The sequence below is a fragment of the Marmota marmota genome, unplaced genomic scaffold, assembly GCF_001458135.2.
Source record: "Marmota marmota marmota unplaced genomic scaffold, marMar, whole genome shotgun sequence".
In the NCBI taxonomy this organism is placed as follows: Eukaryota; Metazoa; Chordata; class Mammalia; order Rodentia; family Sciuridae; genus Marmota; species Marmota marmota.
The window spans coordinates 27,928,698-27,954,962 of NW_026000016.1; the positions used below are offsets into that span (position 1 = coordinate 27,928,698).

The 26,265-nt window shown below is 40.1% G+C and overlaps 1 protein-coding gene across 1 annotated transcript; it reads left to right on the forward strand.

The window, feature by feature from the left end:
- The first annotated feature begins 7,885 nt into the window (after positions 1–7,885).
- On the forward strand, positions 7,886–25,373 carry LOC107140541 (zinc transporter 10). Its single transcript, XM_015483635.2, is given in 7 exon segments — positions 7,886–8,633; positions 8,636–8,704; positions 8,707–8,753; positions 8,756–8,909; positions 9,588–9,665; positions 16,959–17,198; positions 19,697–25,373. Coding segments are annotated over 7 exon segments (1,434 nt in total). The 5' UTR covers positions 7,886–8,272; the 3' UTR covers positions 20,182–25,373.
- Positions 25,374–26,265: the final 892 nt, after the last annotated feature.

Sequence of the window (26,265 nt, forward strand, 5' to 3'; positions counted from 1 at the left end):
TGAGCTTTTGGAGGACATATTTAAACTGTAGTACTGCCAGGTGCGGTAGCACATGCCTGTAATTCCAGCAGTTCAGGAGGCTGAGGTAGGAAGATCATGAGTTCAAAACCAGCCTCAGCAAAAGCAAGGTGCTAAGCAACTCAGTAAGACCCTGTCTCTAAATAAAATACAAAATAGGGCTGGGGATGTGGCTCAGTGGTTAAGTGCCCCTGAGTTCAATTCCTAGTACAAAAAAAAAAAAAAAAAACAAGCAAAAAACCAACTGTTCTCTCTTGTTCAAGGAGACAGAATACTTTCCTAGAAAAGAGTGAGAATGGATTTCAGGAAATCTAAAATCTTAGTTGATCCATTTAAACTACTGATGATTACAAATACTTTGCTTGCTTTCTAGAACATGTGTAGATTAAGGGTCCATGGCTTCATAATTATAGCATAGTAAGGTCTTTTATTTGTCTATTTTTTGTGTGTTCACTATTTTATTTGATGTTCAAAACAACTATATACACTAAGTGGCATGAGGTTCTTTTTTTTTTTAAAGAGAGAGAGAGAGAGAGAGAGAGAGAGAATTTTTAACATTTATTTTTTAGTTTTCGGCGGACACAACATCTTTGTTTGTATGTAGTGCTGAGGATTGAACCCGGGCCGCACGCATGCCAGGCGAGCGCGCTACTGCTTGACCCACATCCCCAGCCCCAAGCATGAGGTTCTTATTTGCATTTTACAGATTGAGAAACTAAGGTTCAGAAGTTTGGTGGCTGGTCCAAGTTGTACAACAACTTCACGTTAGAGTTCAGGAATCTCAGGTCCTTTTCTAGACCTCATTTCAATATCCAGCAACACCTTTCAATCTGTTACAATAGTGAGGTTATATCTTCTAGTATTGTTTTAAATATTTTTATATTTGCAAAACATTTTGTTAATCCACTTCTAATTAGTTCTTAGGTAGTTAAGCTAATTAGATTTTTGGATCCATATAAAATAGATTTTAGGAGAAACTGGATGCTCTAACTAACTGTGAAGGAGATTCCACAACGCTGCTTACTAGAAGTAAGTATGATGGTTCTAATGATGACTGACAGAACTTAAAAGAAGGAGCCACTTGCAGATTATCTACCAAAGGCATCATGCCAGGCCCTTTACATGTGCCGTTTAGTTTTATTCTCACAACTACTGTGGGACAGAGTGATACCCCTATCTTCTCCAGATTATAAATGAGAACATAGAGGCTCCGAGAAGTTGACTTGTCTACTTGCTGATAGCTGACAGAGCCAGCATTGGATCCTAGATCTGCATTGTACCCAAACTTATGTCTTTCCACTATATTCTCCTGAATATTTAACTAGTGCATTTGCATAGGTAAAATTATTTGTTAATAGGTCTTAGCACAAAATTACTCTCATAGTCTCTTGGGCAAATGGTCTTTCTCATTTTCATAAAGTCTAAAATTTAAGATGAATCTAGCAGTGAAGGAAGCTGGTGTTTGTGTGAGATTGTGGTGGCCTCAAGCAACATAGGTGAAGCCTTTTTGTAAATTATAAAATAGACAAGATCAAGAAAGAGGTCAGGCATGGTGGCAGAAGCCTGTAATTCCAGAGGCTTGGGAGGCTGAGGCAGGAGAATTGCAAGTTCAAGACCAGCCTCTGGGTGGTTCAATACCTAGTACAAAAAAAAAAAAAAAAAAAAATCAAAGAATAGATTTTCTCCATTATTTTTGCAATTTTAAATTATTTTTGTTCCACCTTTGAATTGAAAATAGTCCAAAAGTAGATTCTCCACCATTCATCCATCAGGAAGAATCAGACCCTAAATGATATCAGGATGGTAAACTTCAAGAAGTTTCCAGCTCTGCCTCTATGCTTTACCCTCTTTCCTTCGGATAGCCATACTTCCATTTATATTCTTGTTTTCAACAAACCTCAGCATGGGAATTCCCCACAAATGAGTCTCTGGGCCTGTCCTTGTGAGCTGGAGAAGGAGAGACTCACAGACCAGACCTTTAGTGTTCATAACCACAAGCAGATCCCAGACCACATGGCCTCTTCACTCTCAGTGCATCTGACAGCTGAAGGAAGCGTCTCTCTACCAATAACCCACTCAAAACAGTGAAAAGGTGACCATTGCTTACCTTTTTTTTTCCACACCTATCGCCTCTATATGAAAAAGAAAAACATGATCACTTCAAGTCAAGAATTCATCCTGAAATACTTTAGGGGGAAAATTGTATCATCCCAGGTGGCAGTATATAAAAATCAATGTCTTTTTTCCCCCCAGTACTGGGCACTTAATCCAGGGGTACTCTCCCACTGAGGAACATCCCCAGCTCTTTTAAAATATATATTTTTAAAAATTTTGAGAACGGTTCTCCCTAAATTGCCACAACTTGTTTCAAATTTGTGACCCTTCTGCCTCAGCCTCCCAAGTTGCTAGGATTACAGGGATGTACCACCATACCTAGCTTTGATGTTATTCTTGTATGTCACTCAGCAGTCACTACCTTGGGTCCTGCAATTTTGTGTATGAGGAAGTATTGCCATTCAAACTATGCTTCCTCCAGTTGCAGGAAATTAAAAATATTTTATCTTGTGTCTGCATAAATTCCACTGCTCTTTAAATGAAGTTATGAACAAATCCTTAAATGCCTATTTTCTCTAAAAGTAACCCTTACATGAATCCTTTGGTGAAGGGAAATATTCAAACCTCCCTGAACTTGACTGCAAAACCCAAAGGAGTGGTTGCTTTTTGTGAACACCTACTGAATCTTTCTCATGAGCCCTGCACTCCACTAAGCGACTGACATGCATTTCCTCACTTAAGTCTCAGGACAACTCCATGAGGGAGATACAATTATTAACCTCATTGCTCAGATGAGGAAAAAGAAGATGTAAGAAAGTGGCCCCAGGTCATGTCAGAAGTAGCAAATGAGATTGATTTATTTTTATTTTTTTTTATAACAGGGTTTCCTTTTTTTAAAAGAGAGAGAGAGAGAGAGAGAGAGAGAGAGAGAGAGAGAGAGAGAGAGAGAGAGAAGAGAGAGAGAGAATTTTTAAATATTTATTNTCCACTTCTATGAAATCAGTTCTTTAGATTCCACATAGGAGTGAGATCATGCAATACTTGTCTTTCTGTGTCTAGCTTATTCCATCATGTGGAACACCATGTGTTGTTGCAAACAACAAAGCTCAGGTTATTAACTGCTGTGCTATAGCACCTTTCAAATTTTCATAAAGTGAGTGCAAAATTAAAATTACCCAGAGTCTTGATACTTTCTCAATAAGCAGGTTGCATTATTTTTTTTATTATTGGTTGTTCAAATTTTTTTTTTATTATTATTGGTTGTTCAAAAGGTTGCATTATTTGATGTTATGGTAGGGCTTGTGTTCTTCCCACTGCCTGGGTTAGTGCTAAGAGCAGACATTGTCTTCAGCTGCAGGAAGAAATGGCATTTGGAGAAACTAGAGGTGCCTGTAAGTAAGGACACTTGACAAACTGACCAGTACAGCTCTGAATTTATTTACAGCTTCTCCTTTGAGGCAGGCTGTGACTACAGTGCTGTATTTCCCCTTGCCAATAGCCCATTGAAAGTGGAGGTGACCAATCTCTGTGTTTATATTTTATGCTTCTATCATTAAAAAAAAAGCAAGAAAAAAGTATGTCAAGTCTCTTAAATTTATTGTATCCTGAAAAATTGAGGGTTATAAATGCATACTTTTGGAATACCGATAAGTATCTTTTTTTTTTTAGTTGTTAATGGACCTTTACTTTATTTGTTTATATATGGTGCTGAGAATTGAACCCACTGCTTCATACATGCTAGGCAAGCAGTCCACCTCTGAGCTATACAGCCCAGATATGTATCTTTGTACAGCCAAAGTGTTTCAATATAGACCATAAAATTTCACCAAGGAAGAACTGACTTTATATACAAGATTCCTCAAGTACTCAGAGAAGGGATTTCCTTTTGCAAAGTCATCACATTTGTACTCTGAATATTTGGAGAAATGTCCATCCCTTCGAAATGTATTTAAAATCGGGAGGCTGTTGCTATAGGGAAAAAGCTTCCTCTTTTTCTGAGTAAGAATTTGGTGCTTTGGACAAGATGTGCATTCTCTCCCCTGAATGGAACATCAGCTCTTGTTACTAGAAGAGTTCAAAAATGAAAACAAATGCTTGCTTCTTCAGTTACTAAAAAATAAATAAACAAGGGTGTTAATTTCTGGGTCAAATGCCAGCATAAAAAGCCCAAGACTACACAGCATCAAAACTTTCAATGTCATAATCTCTGCATTTATTAATTGTGTTGCATCAAATTTTGCTTCAACAAAAAACAAAGTTGAAAATCCTTTCATTTGTTTAGGGGGAAAAAAAACCACTAAAGATGATCAAATTAATGTAAGGTGAAGATGAAAAATATAAACTCTAGAGTTTGATGCCTAGATCAGATCTCACGTCAGTCATTTATAGATTGTGTGAATTTTTAAACATACTATAATATTTTGTTTTTTTGATTTCGGCAGTAACAATAGATACAGTGATAGAAAACTCCTTGAGGTTGGGGGTGCATTGCTGTGACTGGAAAAGGGCATGAGAGAACCAACCTTCTGGGGTGATGGAAACATTTGTATCTTAATTTTCATGGAAGTTCCATTCATTTGTCCAATCGGCTCAATTTTATACTTACAGTAGAGATATTTTACTGTATGTGAAGAACAAAGATCCTGCCTTTGTCAGCTTTTCTGCCACACTGACCATAAAGACCTGACAAGAACAATTAGAAGAGGAAAAATGTAGTTGGGGCTCATAATTTCATAGGTCTCCAGTCCATAGATGGCTGACTCCATTCTCAGGACCTGAAATAAAGCAGAATATCATTGTGGAAGTGTATGGCAGAGGAAAGCAGCTGGGGACATGGTATTAGGAAGCAGAGAGAGAGGACAAAATATAAACTCCAAGGGTATGTCCCCAGAAACCAACCCACCACCTCCAGCCACACCCCACCAAGTTAATCTCTATTTCAGGGTTAAACCTCTGATAACTCAATCATTTCATCTCTAAACTGTCTTGCATTGTCCCACACATGAGCTTTTAAAAGGGGGACACCTCACATCTAAATCATAACAGACCCACAATCGAATCTTGCCAGCCTTTTGCTCAAAATACTTTGAAGGTTTTTCATTGCTTTCAGTGAACACCTTACATCTGGCCCTGCAGCCTCTCTGACCCCATCTCATGTCACTTTCCTGCACTGTCACCCATCTTCACTGTCACAGCCCTTCATCTGGCTCCTTCATGTGTCTCCTACCACAGAGCCATTCATTGTACATGCTTTGCCTCTGCCTGCAGTGCTCTCCCCACCAGGGAAGATGGTGTGATTTTGGCCAAATTACTTAAGAATCTTTGGGCTTCAGGTGATTCATCTGTAGAATAGTTTATAATTAAATAATAAATATTAAAAGATTTTCTGGGGGCTAGTGTGAGAATGAAATGAGATAATGTCTGTAAAGTGCTCAGCATAGGGCTGGGCTAAATAAGAGTTCAATAAACAAAAGTTGATTGAAACCTCCTAAATTACTGTGAAGAATGAAGTGCAGTCTAAATATCTGTTAACTAATGTATATTGCACACACACACACACATATGTAAGTGAAAATATTTTACTATAGTGCATTTTGTTGACAGTATTTGGAACACTTGTCCTTTCTTAAGGTCAGGAACTGGGTCCTGGACAGGGGCATCAGACATTGGCTCTGGTTTTCTAGTTCCATTGACTGCACTCCTGGGGCAGTGACATTTTCTGGTCATCTGCCTTCGGTTAGGGGAATGACTAGGCAATAGGCACGAGTGATATAATTCTGCTGACTTTGGGTTTTCCTTTCAGTTGTGAATGACAAAGAAATGCAATTAGCAAGGGCTACTTCAGCTTTGTCAGATGAGTTATAGAAGGCATCACGCTTTTTTGGACTGCTTTCATTGCTGCTATGTTAAATATTTTAGTGATTGCACAGTTTTAAGACAGTGTAAACCAGAACCTGGTAAGGCTGTGGTACTCAGATAGATCTCTTTTGTGTATTAGAGAGTGTCATCTGTTGTTCATTCTATTACACACATGCTGCAGTGCTAACAGAAACACTAATGGTAACAGTAGCTAACATTTATTTGAGTGCTTACTATTTACCAGGCATGGTTAAACCATTCTTTATATATTAACTCATTTAATACTCACTATATTATCATTCCCATTTTATAGTAATTAAAAAGTAGGCCTGACTGATTTAGGAACTTTTCCAAGACTATACAGCATCAAGCCTTTCATCAATCAAAAATTTTTAATTCTTCTACATTATTCATTATTTTATATTAATTTTTAGAACATAATTAAAGTGATCAATTTCTTCGAGTTCTGCATGGGGATATTTTCCTGGAGGTGGAAAGAAAATGTTCATTAAGCTTTCTAAGTTTGGAGGCTCATCTAGTTTAAAGTAGGACGCTCATATCAAGATTGCTTTAGCTCAATTGTCAGGAACCCTCTGAGATCATTAAAAGACAGTTTTATACTTTGTAAAACTAAGACAATGAATAGGGCTAGAAGTTAGAATATTCTGCTAATGGATGCTGGACTTTTGGGGGGGAGGGTTAGTTTTTCCCTTGGTTTCTTAGGATGGTCTTGAATTCTTAGGTTCAAGTGATCCTCATGCCTCATCCTCCTAGTAGCAGGGACTACAGGAGCACCATTGCTCTGGGTTTGTGGCTTCTTTATTTTTTGAGTGAGACATTTTTATTGATTTCCAAGCCAAAAACAAGTGTGTGTGTGTGTGTGTGTGTGTGTGTGAGAGAGAGAGAGAGAGAGAGAGAGAGAGAGAGAGTGAGTTAGTTTTCAGGAATGATTAAAATTCAGGGGTTGGGAATGGGGGAGGTGAGAGAGAACAGAGATGACCAGACTTCACAGTTGGATCCTTTGTGAAATGAGATAAGATTATAAAACAAATAATAAACAAATAAAATTCCTGCAGGGCTTCCCATTCACTCTCTGAACTGACCAATGGCAAACACCCTTCTTCAAGAGTCTATTCCTCAGTCTCTTTCAGAGTCCTGGAAATGGTTTCAGTTGGGATAACTTTTACTTGGAACAGGGCCTGTTGTTAACTGGAGAATCTTTATTTGGATGAAACCATGTAGGTCAGGGGATTGAACTGAGAGTTATCAGGTCATAGTGTCAGGGACAAATGGGGTTAGTCAAATATTCTCTTCAATGGGGAATGAGAAAAGCACACAGTGGCCACTGGACTTGTATCTACCACTGAGTAGACCAGTCTATGAGTGCTGGGTGGGAGTGCCATGTTACTAAACCATGATGGGGTTCTCCTGAGGAAGGCCTTTGGCTCCCTGGCAGGAGAGATAAAGTGAAGATCCCAAAGGGAACCCAGAGGATGCCACTCTGAGAGAGGGAGGGAGGGAAGGAGGGAGAGAGAGAGAGAGAGAGAGGGAGAGAGAGAGAGAGAAGGAAGGAGGTATGGAGGGAGAGAGAAAGAGAGGGAGGGAGGAAGGGGGGATCCTGATGCCTTTATGAGGCTTTGAGGAAGAGGAGAGGATAAAATAGCTTTTCCACGGGTGGTAATGGAACGGGGTGGGGATGGGTACTGAGTGAGGGATGAGCTCACATTTAACAATAATGTAAGCAGGAAGCACCCGTAAAGGCAGGGTTGGCCCAAGCTAGTGCTCTTCGGCCTTACTACTGCTTAATATGGAATCTGTACTGCAACCAGCGTCTGGGCACGTAGGCAGAGGTGTCCACGTCCACCACAGTGAGCACACCCACAGCAGTCAAGGTCCTTATCATTAAGACTCAGCAGAATATTGGCGGGAGGGCCTGGAGAAGCAGGTGATGGGTGAATCCCACCTCTGCAGGGCGAGGAGCGGTCTGTGAAGATTGACATTCGGACACAACCCCCTCCTCTCTGCACCGCTCGGTCCCAGAAGGAGGCACAGTGGCTGGTGGCCACCTGCCAAGTCAGGCCCAGGCCGCGGAGGTGGCGTAAGGCTCTTCAGACACCGCCGCCGCTGCCACTCCTTTAGACTCTGGACGTGCGTGGACCGGGGGCGCTCTGCCTCTGCCTTATAAAAAAGCGTCAGGGCAGGGCGGGCCTGGCACCCGGGAGGCGGGTACCAGGCCTCAGCAGGGTCCGGGCGGCCGCGCCTCGCCCCTACCTGTTGCGGAGGCAGGGTCTGCGGTGGCTCGGGCGCGGCTGGCTGGGCAAGTAGGTGTGCGGTTGCAAAGATGGGCCGCTATTCGGGCAAGACATGCCGGCTGCTCTTCATGCTCGTGCTCACCGTCGTCTTCTTCGTGGCCGAGCTGGTCTCGGGATACCTGGGCAACTCCATCGCGCTGCTCTCGGACTCCTTCAACATGCTCTCGGACCTGATCTCGCTGTGCGTGGGCCTGGCCTCCGGCTACATCGCCCGGCGCCCCACCCGAGGCTTCCGCGCCACCTACGGCTACGCGCGCGCGGAGGTGGTGGGCGCGCTGAGCAACGCGGTCTTCCTCACCGCGCTCTGCTTCACCATCTTCGTGGAGGCGGTGCTGCGCCTGGCCCGGCCCGAGCGCATCGATGACCCGGAGCTGGTGCTCATCGTCGGCGCCCTGGGCTGGCGGTCAACGTGGTGGGTTGCTCATCTTGCCAGGACTGCGCCGCCTGGTTCACCTGCTGCTGCCGGGCCACCGTCGCCGCCTGCAGCAGCGGCAGGAGCAGGCTCTTGGCCGACCCCTCCCGGCGCTTTTGGGGGGCCCCAAGGCGCCGAGGGCCAGCAGCATGCTGCGACCCCGACGGCCCCCGGCTTGGACTCAGCTGTGACCCTCCGGGGGGCTTCGATTGAAAGAAAGCAGAAGGGGGCGACCGTATTCTCAAATGTAGCAGGTGCCTTTCAGTTGCATCCTTTGGACCGTTTTGCCCTTCCCTCCTTCCTCTTTCCTCCTCCCCTTTCCTCCTCCCTGGTCTCTACCTCCTTGTCCCTACCTCCTTGTCCCACGCCCTCTTTTTTTTTCCTCTGATTTTTTAAAATCATTTTTTGTAGTCCTCTTACTTATCCTAACTTAACATTTTCCACTATTTTTTCCTCTTTCTCTCTCTCTCTTTTTTTTTTTTTTTTCGCTGCTGGATCTTTTGGCCTTTATCTTGTTTTTCCTTCTTTGCATTCTCTGTATGTGGAAGTATTGATTTTCTTGGACATCAGGTCTTACTATTGGGCAACAGATAGCTCTCTTGGTCCTGTGTCCCCTTCATTGGTTGTGTCTGAACTTTGTTTTTTCCTCCCCCTTTGCCCATCTTCTGTCTCTTCTGTTATGGGTTTTGGGGGTTGGGGGTAGGCTCCTACTTGCTCCCTTTTTTGTTTTAACATGAAAGGAAGTGGGAATGAAGTCCAAAGATAGATCACGGGCTCTTTCAGAGCCCAAATGTACTGTTCTGGGCTATGTGTGTGCAGAGGTAGGGGCTCCCATATGCTATTAGGAATGTAAAATAACACAACTTTGAGTCCATTGGTTTTTTTTGTTTGTAGAACTTATACACAACACAAGGTTTCTTCTTTGAATGCAGGTGATTCCTTGAACACCCCGAATGAGCCTGAAGAGACTATGAAAAAGGAGAAAAAGTCTGAAGCCCTGAATATCAGAGGTAAGATTGACTTTGAGCCACTTTGAAATCCTTTTCATTGGTACATGTGGACTGTGCTGTGCTCTTCATTTGTGTTTGACTTTGAATAAGGCAATAGTGTGTTCAAAAGTAGGCCAGTTACCTGTACAGACTATGACCCTAGTCTCTTGCCTAATCACTGCATTGATTCTGAAGGAGGAACTAGTTGCTAATGATTTGTCTTTGCTCTGGTTGAACCCATAATAATGCTGCTTGCTCCCAAGCTCCCATGTATCAATGCCAAGTTATTGCTTTATTTGACTTTGTCCAACAATGGATATTGTTAACATACAATGCACCCAATTTCATTTATTTTTAAAAGGCTGTGTGTGTGTGTGTGTGTGTGTGTGTGTGTGGTGTTAGGGTTTGAACCCAGGGCCTCATGCATGCAAAGCACATATTTTACCTTGAGTTATGCCTGCAGACCTAATTCAGTCTTTCTTAATTGAATATGATTTTGATAAAGATAAGAGTAGGTGGACCTCTATCCAAGGTTATACCCTGCGTGGCTTTGCTGAATGACTCTGTGGCCTGTTATTTCTGCCAGAAAACTGCTCTTGTGAAGGAACTGTCAGTTCACAAAACCTCCATTTTTAGGTCCACAGTGAGGATTCTGGTGAAGCCTGTGGAAGGCTTCTAATCACATGTCAGCAGCACTGGGCTAAGGTCAACCCTTTGGATTCTGAGGTCTGTTTCTCACTGGACACTACTGTATCCAACATACCTCCTTTCCAATTTATTGGGCCCAGATTTTGTTTTAGAGTGGTTGCAATAGTGGTTAATCCCCAATCTTTGAGAATTTCAACAAGATTTAAGCAATTATTTACTTTTATATGGTTTTGGGGAAGCCTATTGTGAGGCATAGTTGGAAATAATATAATGATAAACCAATAATCTAGGAGACGCCTACTTTATTGAGAGTCTCACATCTGATTTATAAAGTGATTCTCAGAATGGAGCTACAGAGAAAATCCAGAAACAACACAGGAGCTCCTAAAAGTCTTTAAAGCAATAAATAAATAAATAAAAAATAAATAAATGCAACAGAGGAATTTGCTTCTTTGAAGAGCTTGATAGCAAATCTTTTTAGAAAGAATCTGTAATAAAAAAAAATCATTATCCTTTCATTTGTTTTTCTTTTTAAAGGCTCAGTTTAATACCCACATGGACATGGTAGATTTTTTTAAGGTACAGGTAACGATTGTAGCACTTTAGCTTTTTGAAGCACATCCTAGTCATTGATTACCTTCATTCTTCTGTTACAAAGTTGAAAAAGAGAACAGGTAGGTGGAAAGAAGTGACAAAGAATGAAAAGTAGACCTCAACTGACATTTTGACCTTGTTTAAGAAACATGCATGATCTTGATAATGTTTAGTCTTCAGCTATTGGGGTTCCTGGGTAGAAAAATGTCTGCAGTAAAATGCCTTCCTTTTCCTGGCTGAGCCTGTGCTCCACAGACACTAAGAAAAGCATCCATCTGGCTTCTGAGAAGGTGAAGATTGCAGTGGACAAAAGACAAGTATTTGGCTTTAGGCTGCTTGGGTTTGGTTCCCAAGTTATCATATGCCCTGGATTTCCAGTTCCCTAATCTTTAAAATAAGGATAACGGAACCCACCTCATGGGCTTACTATGTATGAGATAAAACATATAAAGCACTTAGCCTTTTAGTAGGAAAATGAGCTAATGTATTTATTGAGTGCTACTTTGTGCCAGGCACCATTAATGAGTAAGCCATGTAGTGGTCACAACAATCTTCCTAGGTAGATACTGTTGGTATTCAGCTGGAGTGAAATGGCTGGGCTCAAACCCCTTCTGATTAAGTAAGGGTCAGCTCAGATCATCCTGCTACTGCTATTTTTTTTTTCTAGAAATGGAACCACAGCCTTGCACATGCTAGGCAAGAACTCTACTGCTGAGCTACATTCTCTGCCCTTTTTATTTTATTTTATTTTGAGATAGGATCCTGCTAAGTTGCCCAGCCTGTCCTCAAACTTGGGATCCTCCTGCCTCAGGCCCTTGAGTAGCTCGGATTACAGGCATGTGCCACAATGCCTAGCTTCCTGCCCCTTCTGATGAATATCCTCGCTATGGCTAAATAGAGCCTTTCCACATCTCAAGCTGTGTGAGGCTGGCCTCACTTAGACCTTGTAGCTTTATGTTGGAGCCACGATTAAGGGAAGGACTGCAGAACAAATGTTCGGGATAGAAAGATGTTAGAGAAAATGGACTTCAACTTTTCTACTTTACAAATGAGGAAATAGGGTCCAGAGTATTTGGCGGTTGCCTCCAGTCACCCTGGCTAGCAGCAGAGGTAGGCCTGGGATCCTGGGCTCCTCCTTCACATTGCTGGATCTTTTCATGATCACACACTGACTTCCAAATGGGAATGGCTTGCTTCTCTAGTATACACATGCAGCCCAGTGGTTACATTTCTAACATCTAAGCAATTGCTTTAGAAAGCAGGATTGCTGCTCTCTCCAAATTTGCAAAGGAAACATCTAATGGGCTTTCCTGTGAACAAAAATCACTTTTTGATTTTCATTACTGTTTCTCTCATTCCAATGGGAATAATAAAATTAAAAAAAACAATGAATTCTAAGAAACACATTCCATCTTCTGCTGCAAAGTATTGTGAAAACAGCATCCTTTTAAAATTCTCACCATTGTGTTTTATTTAATAGGCTCAAACATGAAACATTAAAGTGTTGTAGCAGAGTGTCAGAAAGACAATTAGCCCCTTAATTTTAGTATAAACATAAATAGACGAATAGCAATCTTGACATCACTTGAAAATAAATCCCCTTTGATAAATATTTCTTTATAATTCTTGCCTTTGTCCAGTAAGAAAGATCTCATCCTTTTATAAACCACCTGTATATGCTCAGTACAAATGAACTGTGTTTGTAGTTATTGAACAAATTCAACAGGACCAGTGGCTTTTTCATGTGCTGAGACACTTATCAAATTTCAGTATATGTCAAATTGCCAATTTGTGGTATATGCCAGTTTTTTTTCCTCCCCTGGTTTTATGGAAAGTCAATAAATGAAGGCCAAGTGCAGAGGTTCTCCTTTTTTTTTTTTTTTTTTGCCAAACAACCGTGTAAGCATAGTGACTGGTCAGGTGGTCTTGTTCACTAAGTGGTGATCTTTGTCTCTCAGGTAATTTGCCAGGTTTATTTTTCTGCATCACAATGTGATCACATTAGAGTCTGTTCAGAAATCTTCACAGCTTCTAGATAAAGGTCTAAACTCCATGACCCTCAGTGGTTTGCTGTCCTGGTGCCAACATTCCTTTCTAGACATTTTCTGCCTTTCTCTTACCCCCTTCACTGCCTTGCCTTCCCTATAGCCCTTCATTGGTTTACCTCCTGCTCCCCAATAATGTGTAAGTAGAATGGGGTGAGAAGTGATCAGACTCTGGTGCCAGGCAGATCTCGTCTGGATTCCAACTCTGCCTTTTTCCTAGGTGGGTGACCCTGGGCATGTAACTTCACCTCTTGGGTGTTGGTCTCCTGATCTGTATCGTGAAGATGATGGTATCAGCCTCCTGGTGTTCTTGAGGATTACATGGGTGCTTGGAACAGCATAGAGGACTCACAAATGATACCATTATTGTCATCACCTCCTGCTCAGTTCTCATCATTTTATATAATTCTAAGGGATTCATAGTGGTACTTCTCAGGAGGAAAACCTGAAATTGAAATTTAGAACTTACACGAGGCAGGTTGTGCAGTGGTCCTTTAGTCAGACTTCCCAGGCTTCTGTCTCTTAACACTTTCTAGCCATGTGACCTTGGACAAATTACTTAGCTACTCTGTGCTTCAGTTTCCTTATTTGTGAAATGAAACACTTAACCACCTCAGAGAGCCCTTAAGAAGACTTACTGTATAAATAAGGTTAAAACAATGCCTGGTACTTACTTTTCCATTAACATTACAAAGATCATTACTATTATTATTGTTACTAATATTTTCATGGTTCTGGGGATTGAGCCTAGGGCTTTGAACATGCAAAGCAAGCACTCTAGAAGTGAGCTAACCCCCAGCTCAATTATTATTATTTTCACTTATTATTAAAGACAGGAGTTACTCTATGTCATAGGAATTATGACTTATGAACCAGAAAATGTTGTCTTATTGAGTAGACATTCTCTGCCTTCAGTGCAAAGAAATTCAGTGTCATGACTGACACTCATGTCACTTACAGTCTAATGGAGGAAACGAGGCTCACATGCATGAATCTACCAGGGAATAACAGACTGTCTCAGGTTGTGAGAATGACAAGTAAGTGTAGGAACCATTAGGTTTTCCTCTTTGAGTGCAGCACTTTGTGCTGTCCTGAAGAAAGTTAAGCCTTCAATTTTCGGTTCTTGCTGAGGGAACTGGGTTGATAGGACAACTCTGAGAAAGTCCTGAGTCTCTCTTGCCTGGCTCAGGAGAGGAACTGGGGAGGAAGAAGGGCTTTTGGGATGGGTCGGGGAGAGGAGGCACAGAAATAGAAAGTGGGAATCTTTCATGTAGATATTGTATCAGAGTCTCAGACAAAAGGAAATGTGGGCAGCCTGCCTACCTGCCTTGCTTCCTTTTGCAGTGCTGTAGAGTAAACCCAGGAGGACCTGCACATGCTGGCAAGTGCTCTACAACTGACCTACACCCCCACTTTTTTTGATGGGGGTGGTCGGCTACCAGGGATTAAACTCAGGGGCACTCGGCCATGAAGCCACATCCTTAGGACCTATTTTTAATTTTTAGAGACAGGGTCTCACTCATTGGTGAGGCTGATGGAACTTTTGATCCTCCTGTCTCAGCCTCCCGAGCCACTGGGTTACAGGCGTGTGCGACCACACCTGGCTTGTTTTTGTTTTTTTTAATACCTGTATTTTTTTTTTGGAGAGGGGGGGTGGGATTGCCATGAATTACACCAAGAATATTTGTAGAATGCCATTTGAACTGGGATGTTAGAATCCTGAATGTGCTGCCAACAGGAGGAATTAGCCCCATGAAAGCACCTTCCATGGGAAGCTATTTAGCCATGAGTGCATTGTTAGTAATTTGGATTGTTATTAATTCTTCTGAGTGGACCTGTTGGATATGTGGAGAGAGAAGCAGACCTTTCTTAATCTATAGCTTTCTTCTAGAGCAGTGCTTTGAAAACTTTTATATGCATTCAAATCACCTGGGGATCTTGTTAAAATGCAAGTTTGGATTCAATAGCTCTGTGATCTTGAATGAGTTATTTAGCTACTCTGTGCTTCAGTTTCTTCATTTGTAAAAATGGGGATTCTTCATTTCCTTTCTCCTTTTCTCCTCTTCCTCCTTCTTTCATTTTTTATATTTATTTTATTCTGAATTTATTCCCTGTCTTCTGGTTTAGGAACAGTTTGTTCTTTTTCATTTTAGTGTAGCAGGGGAGCTCAAGTGACTCTGACTATGAGCTCTGAGAGGTGGTACAGCTGGGTGTTTTGTTCATTGGGTGTGTTCCTTGACCATAGACTCTGCATCTAAACCCTTAAGTTCAGCATTACTCTCTGCTTATTTAAGCATATGCAGCAAAAATTCAGCACTGTTTTTGGGCCACCAACCCAGTGTTCAGCCCTACTGCTTGGCCCAGGCACACCTGCCAACTCCATCATTCACATATTATTTCTTTAAAGTAACATCTTTTGGACATGAAGTGGCTTTCTGGATATGCATATCATCCTTAATGGCCTGGGCAGTTTCTCAGGTGATTATTAAAATGAGCATGAATTTTTGAACCTCTTGATTTGCATGATTTTTTGGAGGCTTCTGGGTCAATTGAACTTGAGCCATTTTTAGATTACTTCCAGCTGCTTCTAGGAGGGTGAGTGAGACCCTACATCTCTAACGAGCTCTCCTGAGCTGCATTGCTGCTGGCTTGGAATAGCAAGGTACTACTTTCTGTAACACAAAGGCTTTGTGTTTATATTTCATTACCCATCTTACCAGATTTTTGCTGAATTTACTAAATGTCAGTTAAATTGATGTTTAATAATCAGTTGGGCACCTGGATCTTCTTTGTTGACAATTGCTTATTTTCTATATCATAATTGATGCATTTAGAAACAGTTCTCTTAATCCAAGATATCCATGATTTTTATTATTATCTGTGGAATTTTAATTTGATTTGGATTCAATTTTTGATTGTGACAAATGGCTCTTTATGTGGTGGACATTTTGCTGGAGCCCTTTTTCTTGAGAACTGCTTATATAGCAAATGCGATTGAAATGACTAAGTGAGGTTAAGTGAGAAGTAGGCTTACAGGGAAGGGGGAGAATGGATCATGGCAGAAGGAAGACAAAGGACATAACTTTTGACATAACTTAATTCTGTCTCCTTTTAAAAATACTTTAAATAATTTGAAGTATGGATGCTTGTCTGAAAGAACAAGAAATTTACACAGCCTCTGTTTTTTGGCCTGGTGCCCTTTGAAGGTGGGTGGTAGTGAGGTGAACCTCTGAGATGGCACAGTCACTCTTCCTGCAGGTGACAGTCAGCCCAGATTCTCCCAGGCGGTTCCTCTTCAGTGGTTCTCTGGGCCCTGGGATGGTGGCCGGGGCTTTTCTTTTCAGGAAATCAGTTGCTAGCACAATTCACAATAGCTAAATTGTGGGACCAAGCCAGATGCCCTTCAGTAGATGAATGGAAAGGGAAACTGTGGTATATATACACAATGGAATATTACTCAGCATTAAAAGAGAATAAAATCATAGCATTTGCAGGTGAATGGATAAAGTTGGAGAATATAATGCTAACTGAAGCAAGCCAATCCCCCAAAACCAGAGGCCGAATGTTTTCTTTGATATGAAGATGCTGACTCATAATGGGGCGGGGAGCCTGGGAGGAATGGTGGAACTTTAGATAGGGGAAAGGGGAGAGAGGGGATGGGAGGGAGAAAGAAGGTAGGAATGATGGTGGAATGAGTTAGACATCATTACCCTAAGTACGTGTATGAAGACATGAACGGTCTGAAAATACTTTGTGTACAATCAATGACTTGAAAAATTGTGCTCTATATGTGTAATATGAAATGAATGCATTCTACCATCATGAATAACACATTAGAATAAATAAATAATTTAATTTAAAAAAGGAAAATCAGTTGCTGTTGTTTTTGATTATGATTCATTCTGCTGTTCAGATTAAAAAACAAAGCAAATAGCAATGCATATTCATATATTTGAAAATCCAAGGGTGACACAGCTCGGCTGCCAAACTTCGATCTGTTTCATTGGTTTCTCTTTCTTCTTGTCAGGTGTTCTTTTGCATGTGATGGGAGATGCCCTGGGGTCGGTGATTGTGGTCATCACTGCCATTATATTCTATGTGCTGCCCCTGAAAAATGAGGACCCGTGTAACTGGCAGTGCTACATCGATCCCAGCCTAACTGTTGTCATGGTCATCATTATTTTGTCATCTGCCTTCCCACTCATCAAGGAGACTGCTGTCATTCTCCTGCAGATGGTCCCCAAGGGAGTCAACATGGAAGAGCTGAGTAAGTAGACTGGATTCTGATCTAGAACCAATGTCAGCTGAATGTCATTTCAGACCAAAGGACCAGCATTATGGCAGAGCATTATGTATTCTGAAATACGTGAAATCACCATGCAATAGAGATGTCCCTCATGTGGTTTGCAGCCTAGCAAGATGATTCATAGCTCCAAGATCCAAAGGTCCTTTGTAAGCCATGATTCTCTGATTCACCTGCAAAAATTTTGATAACATAGTACTTGGGTAGCACCTACTTCTGGGCTATTTACGTTCACTTCAAAGATTTATTTTAATTCAAGGCCACTTCTGCTAAAAACTTGATTTTATTCCCTTTTTTATTTTCTGAAAACACAAATCATTCATATTCCAGATCCTGCTTTCTAGTTAGTTGACTTCTGTGGATGTCTTTCATTAGACTCTGGGGTGCCTCTGGGGTTAAAAACTTTTCAGATTTTGTAGAATTTCGAAATATGAACTATTAAGATGTTGGTGGGAAACTGAGTATATGACTTTATTTCTAAATGGAGATTACATTTTCATAGAACAAAATTATTTCATGTGTATTATTTATTTGTCATTGCTTTATCAATGAGCAGTAAATTTGAAATAGAGACTGGAAGACTTTATTTCATGACATATACCTGAAATTCAATTAAATGAATCCAAAATACAGTGAATAGCTGTGGTTGGACTATCTCCTAATAGAGGGGTGATTTGCAGTGGGCTTTTTTTTTTTTTTTTTTTTGCAGTGCTAGAGATTGAACCCAGGATCTTGTACATGCTAGACAAGTGCTCTGTCACTGAGCTACATCTCTAGACCCTCTTTTATATTCTAGGGCTTGATCATAGGGCCTCACACATCCTAAGCACATGATCTACGACTGGGTTACACCTCCAGCTGCAGCTGGCTGTTCTTTGAAGGCTATGGCCTTGCCAGTGCTGTGTTCACTTAGCATGCGTCGGTGCCAATCTGTGGAGCCACTGCCAATAGCTGAGACTCCTCCTGTGCTCTTTTTTCCCTGGATGTTCTATTTGTCTTTTTTGGCCTTTTCTCTGGCAATGTTGTCTCTAAAAAGCCAGTGAGGTATGGTTAATTCTTTGGCTGCTTTAAAATTTGAATCAGAGCACCTACTATTTGCCCAATGCTACAGGCAGACGCAGTGGTGCAAATGGAAGGGAGACATAGATGAGCAGGCATTCATGCTTTTGCCTCCCCCCGGGATCTAGCTTGTTTCTCAGTTAAGAAAACAAGATAAATATATATGAAAGTCTGTGATAGTATACTGGCTATGCCTTTAAGTAAGATCATAATATATTTAAAAATATATTTGAAAGATAATAACAACAGCAATACTTATAAACCTATTACATGCTAGGTACTGTTCTAAGAGCTTTACTTACGTTGATTCCTTCCAATCCTTAAAATAATCCTATGTGGTACCATTATTATCATTCCTAATTTACATATCAGGAAAATGAGGCACAAAGGGGCTAGGTCAGTTGCCTAAGGTCATGTAGGTTGTCAGAGACTATACTAGGATTCCAATTCTAGTTGGCTTCAGAGTCTTTTCTCTTAAACACTGTTCCATATCATCTCTCTAAATACACACTAATTTTAGAAAATATGAAAAATACACAAAAACCTAAATAGTGTAAAGAGATTCCATATAATTTGATCATGGAAACTGTCACCCTTAGTATTTTTTTTCTATATACAAACTTTTTAAAAAAGATCATGCCATATATATAGTTTAGCTTCTTTGCTCTTTTACTTAAAAATACCTATTTGCTTAAATATGCACTTGCTTTTAACAGGTATATCATCTTCTATAGTATAATTGGGTTAACTATTTCCTATTTTTTTATTAATACAAAAAGCATTGCCCAAACCATTCTTGTACATAACAAAAATATTTGGTATTTCCTTTGGGTTAAATATCTTAAAACTAGAATTGCTGGTAAACGTTTTTGGTTCATATTGCTAAATTATACTTTTTAAAAAAGAAATTCCACTTTATGTTCTCCTGGAAAACCCATTAGAGTGTCCATTCCCTTGTGTACTCAACAGCCCTGGACATTTTCTTTCTGGTACTGGAGACTGAACCAAGTGCTTTTTTACCACTGAGCTTCATCCATAGCCCTTTTTATTTTGAGACAGGATCTTGCTAAATTGCAGAACTTGTGATCCTCCTGCCTCAGCTTTCTGAGTCATTGGGATCACAGGTGTGCACCAATGTGCCTGGCTGACATACTTTTCCGTTGTTAGACTTCTTTTCTTGAATTCCTTTTCATGGGCTAGTAATGTGTGGCATAGGAATTCAGAGAGGAAAGAGAGGCTTATGGGGAAACATACTTACAAAGGGACAACTGTTTTTTTCTGTTAATCTCAGCAAAAGCACTGCCATTTTGTTGAGTGCGCTTGTGGAACCGCAGCCAGGTTCGTAGTTCTGTGTTTCAGTGAGAGCACTCACCAGGGCTTTTGTTTGCTCTTCTATCTTTTAGTGAGTAAACTCTCTACTGTGCCTGGAATCAGCAGTTTGCATGAAGTGCACATCTGGGAACTTATAAGTGGAAAGATCATTGCCACCCTGCACATCAAGTATCAGAAGGACAGGGGATATCAGGATGCCAGCACAAAAATTCGAGAAATTTTCCACAACGCAGGAATCCACAATGTGACCATCCAATTTGAAAATGTGGACGTGAAGGAATCCCTGGAGCAGAAGGACTTACTATTGCTCTGCAGCCACCCCTGTGTTTCCAACAGCTGTGCTAACAAGCTGTGCTGCCCCCCTGGGTCAGTGCCTCTGGCCCATGTCAATGGTTGTGCTGAGCACAATGGCGTTCCTCCTCTAGAGACATACTGTAGCAGAAGAGATACACCAGAAGTGGCTATTGAAGTGTCTCTGGATGGCTGCCTCAGTGACCATAGAATAGCTATTAACAAAACTCACGAGGACCAACATGATAACAGTACACATTTTTAACCTGGTACCCACATAAAGTCAGACTATTTAGACAAGGCACATTGGAATTGCCAACCTGGCCTGTGGAAAGAGCTTTGTGGGTTGTGGGCTCTGACCAAACTTGCAGTGTGTGCTCTTTGTATTCAGTGAGGGTTGGCTGTTTGGGATTTTAGTGAAACATGTCTGTTGATTTTCATGTCACTGATGACCATTTTCCATCATCCTGGGTAACGACTGCTGCTCTTCAACAGTTTCAGTTTAAACATACATTTTCTGAAACAAACTGCACTAGAGTCAATGTCAATGTCAGGGACATTGAAGGGCTGGGGCTCAGTGACCGTGGACACAGATTTCAAAGTAGTTCTTGCTTTGTGTATGTGTATGTGGTGCTGGCGATAGATCCCAGGGCCTTGAACATATTAGGCAAGAGCTGTAAGACTGAACTGTAGATCTCCAATCCTTGTTTTCAAACTGATCAGAACTTTTTGCTGACTCTCAGGTGAGCTCATAGCCTAAGTACATAGAAAAAACTGATGTACCATGATAGCTGTGTTTTCTCCCCCATGAAGATCATGCAAGAGGAAAACTAGATATTTCTGGTACTGCAGAAGTATCTTTGATTCAACTTGGATAAATGTAAAATAAATACCTGTTAAGGTATAAAATGTTCTCAAAGCATTAGAGGAGGTGGATTCTAGTGGGTAAGGAGAAAAATGTATTTTTTTTTTTGGACCATCTTTTCAGTTTGTTAGGCTAAAGAAAACTAATGTTTACTTTCTGCTGGGAACTGATCTTTGGTTATAGCATGTTTTAGATGTTTAAATACCTTCTTTTCACTTGGAAGTGTGGGAATACTTCTATTTCCTTATGTACTTATTTGCTATCATTTAGAGTCTCCAGTTGGGATTACTATCATGTATTGCTTTGATGATGATTTACTTATTTGTTAAAATTTCCTTAGAGTCTCTTTTTATATGATCACATTGATCTGTGTGACATTTACCAGGGGAAAATGAGTATTCCTGACATAGGAGAATTCGAGCTATTGAGTGCTTATTTCTGCCAAATAAATAAGCTATACTGATGTTCCTTTAATTAGACATGTTTTAAAGTATTTATTACAGTTGCCATATAGCAACTTGATGGAAAAGTTGATGTCTTAGTGAGAAATGAGAGTTAATTTAACTGCTGCTTTTAATGTGTTTTGAAGAGCTTAGCGTTTTCTTTTAGATCTCTGACTCATATTACCAAGTTCAAATAAAAAATTTATTATAATCTAATTTAGACACATAACTGAACTACATTAGTAGTGGAGAAGTATCTTTTGTGTATTTAACAGATTGTTTAGGTATTAGTATTTAAGCCAAACAGTCTCCTAGGTGTGTGAAATGGGAGGTCCCCTAGAGAGCCAGCATTTTCTTTGATAGGTTGTAAGACTGACTGAAAACTCTCCTTTTCTAGGTTGTAAGCTTTGAGTCCTGTTTGGAATCTGCACAGGCTTTATTAAAAGCGCTGGGATCATAACAAACAATATCTGCATTTTTTTTATCACAGGCATCATTTTAAAAATATTTGTCTTTGTCAGGGAAGGTGGTGTACACCTGTAGTCCCAGCTACTCAGGAGGCTGAGCAGGAGAATCATTTGGGACCCAGGGGAGTTTGAAGCCAGTTTGGGCAACACAGTGAGACCCTGACTCAAAAAAATAAAAATTTCTTGGTCTTAGTCCTAAAATTGAATGCTAGTAAGTAAACAGCTATGATCATGATGTAAGATAGAAAATTCTTTATTCTTTGCAAGTTTATTAGCTAAGTTTAAATTGGCTGTAAACAGGTACATAGAAAAATTCCTAAAAATGTGTTCATCTCTAGAAGTTTATTGGATTAGGTTATATGCACTTTATAAGTCGGGGGGGGGGTAAATAGTAAGACACCATTTCTATTTTTAGTATCAAAAGTGAGACATGTACTCTCACATAAACCAGAGGATTCTCTAAGAAACTCACCATAGTGAGATGTGAACCAAATTCTCCTACCTAAATATTGCTTGAGATGCCTTAGCTGGAGCCAAAGAAGAAATCTGTCTCTTACTTCCAAATTTGAAGGTCTAATTTGATTTCACACCATTTTCTCTTTATTAAAAGGGAAAAATTGTAATTTTGCAGTTTTTGTGCAGCTGGCTAAAGGAATGCATTTCAGCTTGTTTCTAAACAATGACCTTTACTTAATCTCTAAGGTATTTTTCTGGACAGGAGAAAGCACTTAATTCCAACATAATTAAATATTACCTCAGAAAACTATCTTGATTGACACTTATAAATATCCCAAATTATGGGTGAGGGCCAGTGAAAAATAATGCCTTTTAAAGATAGTTTGGCTAAGTGCATTTAATAAAATCCAAACAAGCTGAATAAGTGCAGTTTTTAAAAATTGGGTTAGGCGAGTTGCATTTGTCACCTGCTGTATGGTACTTTAATTTGGGTTCTACTCTCCCTTCAGTTGTTCTCTCTTTGAATTCTCCCAAGGAAATGAAAGAGTTTTCTTTTTCCCTCTGAATCAGTGCTGTTTGATGATAGCTACATCTGATGAACAGTAGATTTAAAACAAGAGTTTTTTAGATTAGAGAAATACTGCCACTCAGTTTGTGTTCTTGTATGCTTAAGTTCATTCCAGAAAATGCTCTCCTTTTTTTTTAAGCATTTAATTCCCCGCCCCCCCACCCAACCCCCTTCAGTGCTGGGTATCAAACAAAAGGGCTTGCACATGGTAGGCAAAGTTTCTGCCACTGAGCTAAACCCCTGGCCCTGAAAATGTTTTTTATAAAGTTTGTGGCATCCTTTGTGTGTCAGGTCAGAACCATTTTGTTCTGCATGCTAGTCTGGCTATTTATCCTTCTAGCACTTTCTATAGCTCTCTTGCCCTTCTCGTTCTATGGAACAAGTTCTTTCTATGGAACATTGTAGAAAGCACTAGAACTGCTAAAACTGCTTAATTTTCCAACTTTCCGCTTTGTTTTTGAAAATAGAGGCTGATTTTTTTTCCATGCTATTTGGCCGTTATGAATATTCACAAGGCCACTAGTCTCATTGTTGTCAGAAAAAAATACTGTCTAACTTTTTGATAAAATGTCAATAAAACAGGGAGATATTATTTGAGGATTTAATTTAGTTAAGGCCTTCACAAATGCCTGTGCATACTAGGATGTAAAACAAAAATTTTTTTTTTTAGTATGGGTTATGAGAAAAACATGTATGAAAGGCATCATTTTATATAATTCCAAGGGATTAATAGTGGTACTTCTCAGGAGGAAAACCTGAAATTGAAATTTAGAATTTACACGAGGCAGGATGTGCTTAGTAAGGCAGCTTCTCTGTGACAATCGAAGCTTCTGCTCTGTTTAAACCGGGCTTTTTTTTTTAATATTTATTTTTTAGTTTTAGGTGGACACAATATCTTTTATTTTATTTTTTTTATGTGGTGCTGAGAATCGAACCCAGTGCCTCACGCATGCTAGGCAAGCGCGCTACCACTTGAGCCACATCCCCAGCCCATAAACCAGGTTTTTCAATCTTGACATTATTGATATTTTCAACTGGACAATTCCTGATGTGTGGGGATGTCCTGTGTATTACAGGATGTTTAGCAACATCTCTGGCTTCTATTCATTTGATGCCAGTAGTATCTCCCCAAGTTGTGGCAGCTAGAAATGTCTGTGACATTGCCAGACGCCCTGTGGGGAAAATTTTTACCCCTAGTTCTGAACAACTGGCTTATACTAAGGGTCTTAGGGCTGTTGTTGATGAAGTCCCTCCAGAGCCCAATAGTACTTTTAATATCATCAGTTTTTCAGGATTCGCTCTTTAAAAATAGTGCTTATTTTATTTGTTGTGCTAGGGATCAAACCCAGGATCTTGCACATGCTAAACACGTGCTATGCCACTCAGTTACTCCCTCAGTCAAACAATGTTTTAAATGTTGAGATTAAACTATAAAAATGACTGGTTGTCTCTACCTAGGAATTTGGGGCATTTAAAGAAAAAAATATATAATTTTAAAAATCCTGCTATACCAATCCAACATTAGGATAATGAATGCAGTGAAAAGAAAACTATTTGCTCTCTGTTCTGTGATAATTTCTTCAACTCTTGGGTAGCTTCAATTTGATGAGCACACCATGAATGAGACTGGGTAATATCAGCACAATCGATTCTTGGGGTTAAAGTTTTAAATTTTTCATATTTAAAATTCTCAATTTTAAACTCGATGTTTCTTGTTATTAGTTTTTGGTAAGGAGCTCATCTTAGTGCTTATGACAAGTTTAGACATTAAAACATTCTTCATCCTTTATGACTAGCTTAATCCCTTGCCAAATCCTATCTATTTTCTCTGAGGGGGCGACATATATTAACAGAATTTGGAAGTATCTTGCTTTTAAATGATTTTCATACTCTTGTAGTTCAAGACTGCAAATAAGACTAGTTTAGGAAAAATGGGGATACACTTCTTGATTTGGGTTTTTGTGTTTAGATAAATGATCTCTGACTGAATGTCTGTCCTATAGCTCTGCCTTTAACCTGATCAACTGTCATCTCTTTGCACTTCTGAGTGTCTTTATACCCGAGTGGCCACAGTAGGAATGAAGTTATTGAATCAGGAAAATGGAACTTTCATCAGACCATAATTCTCACTGTAGTCCAAATGTTCTTATGGACTTGAAGTTTAGCTAATGTAGATGTGTTATTTTCTGGCACTTCTTTTACCAGGTGTTTTGTTGTTTACATGGAACTTTCTTGAATGCTTGCTAAATGATCAACTGTCACCTCTTCTACAAAGCCAGGCCAGCAACTCTGAACCTGTTCTGAATTCTAATGAGAACAACCCAGAAAGGTTGATTCACAAGGGAGAATGACCCCTTCTTGGAGGTTTGAGGTTATGTTACAATATTGTGGAGCTTTGTTGCTTAAAGTCCTCCTTCTATCTTCATACGCAATTTTGCTAAAGTGTAATCATTACATTTGGGAGGTTGTTAAAACTTTAAGATATAGAGTTTAAATAACTCATTACTAACTGCATGTGACTCCCCCCAACAATGTATGTATTTCTGCGTACCTTTTGAAGGTGAAAGATGTTCAATGGTGCTGTAAATAAAATTTTTAAGAAATAAAAGTACAACCCAGGTGTTTGTGGAAATTGAACAGATAACCTGAAAGAGTTGACCTCATTTTGTCTTTGTCCCTTACCTTGGCAAACATGACTCAGAAATTCTTTAGTTTGGTTTTGAAAATTCGGGCAATTCTTGTTTTCTGTTTTGCTAGCCTCTTGTTCACACCTCTTTCTACTACCCTATGCCATTTACAATATAACAAGGCCTATGTGTTAGTCAGCTTTCTGTTATTATAACAAACACTTGAGATAATCATATTTTAAAGAGAAAAGGTTTATTTTGGATCATGATTTTGAAAGATTTAGTTCATGACCAATTGGCTCTGTTCCTTTTGGGCCTGTGGAGAGAGAGCACATCATGATGGGGAACACATGACAGAACAAATAACTTCTTATTTCATGTCCAAAAAGCAAAAAAGAGAAAGAAGAAGAGTCTGGGGTTCCACTATCAACCTCAAGGGCATACCCCCAATGACTAGAACACCTCCCAACTGGCCCTACTTCATGTTTTCTTCACCTCCTGATAGCATAAAGCTAGGGTCTAAGTCTTTAATACGTGGGCCATTGGGGAACATTTAAAGTCCAAACCATAGCAGTTCATCTTGGAAAAAATGTCACAAATCGATGCAGCTGTCTTACTTATTGTAAGCTACACTGATCTGGTTGCCTAGTAGAATATATTTGGTCCTGGACTACCCAATAGGGTTTGCATAGAAAGGGAGCTTCTTGGCTTTACGGAATGGTGGAGAGGCCCACCATTATTTTGGAGAGGGCCCCATCCATACATAGGCTTGGAAATCTCTCTATAGAATTGAATGTAACCTTCATAAGCATTGAATTAAGAGAATAGTATTCCACTATTTTAATTGATTTTATTTTGTCAATCAATTGATTGATCTGCATATATATTATAAACTTGTGCCAGTGACTCTGGCCTCTATGGAA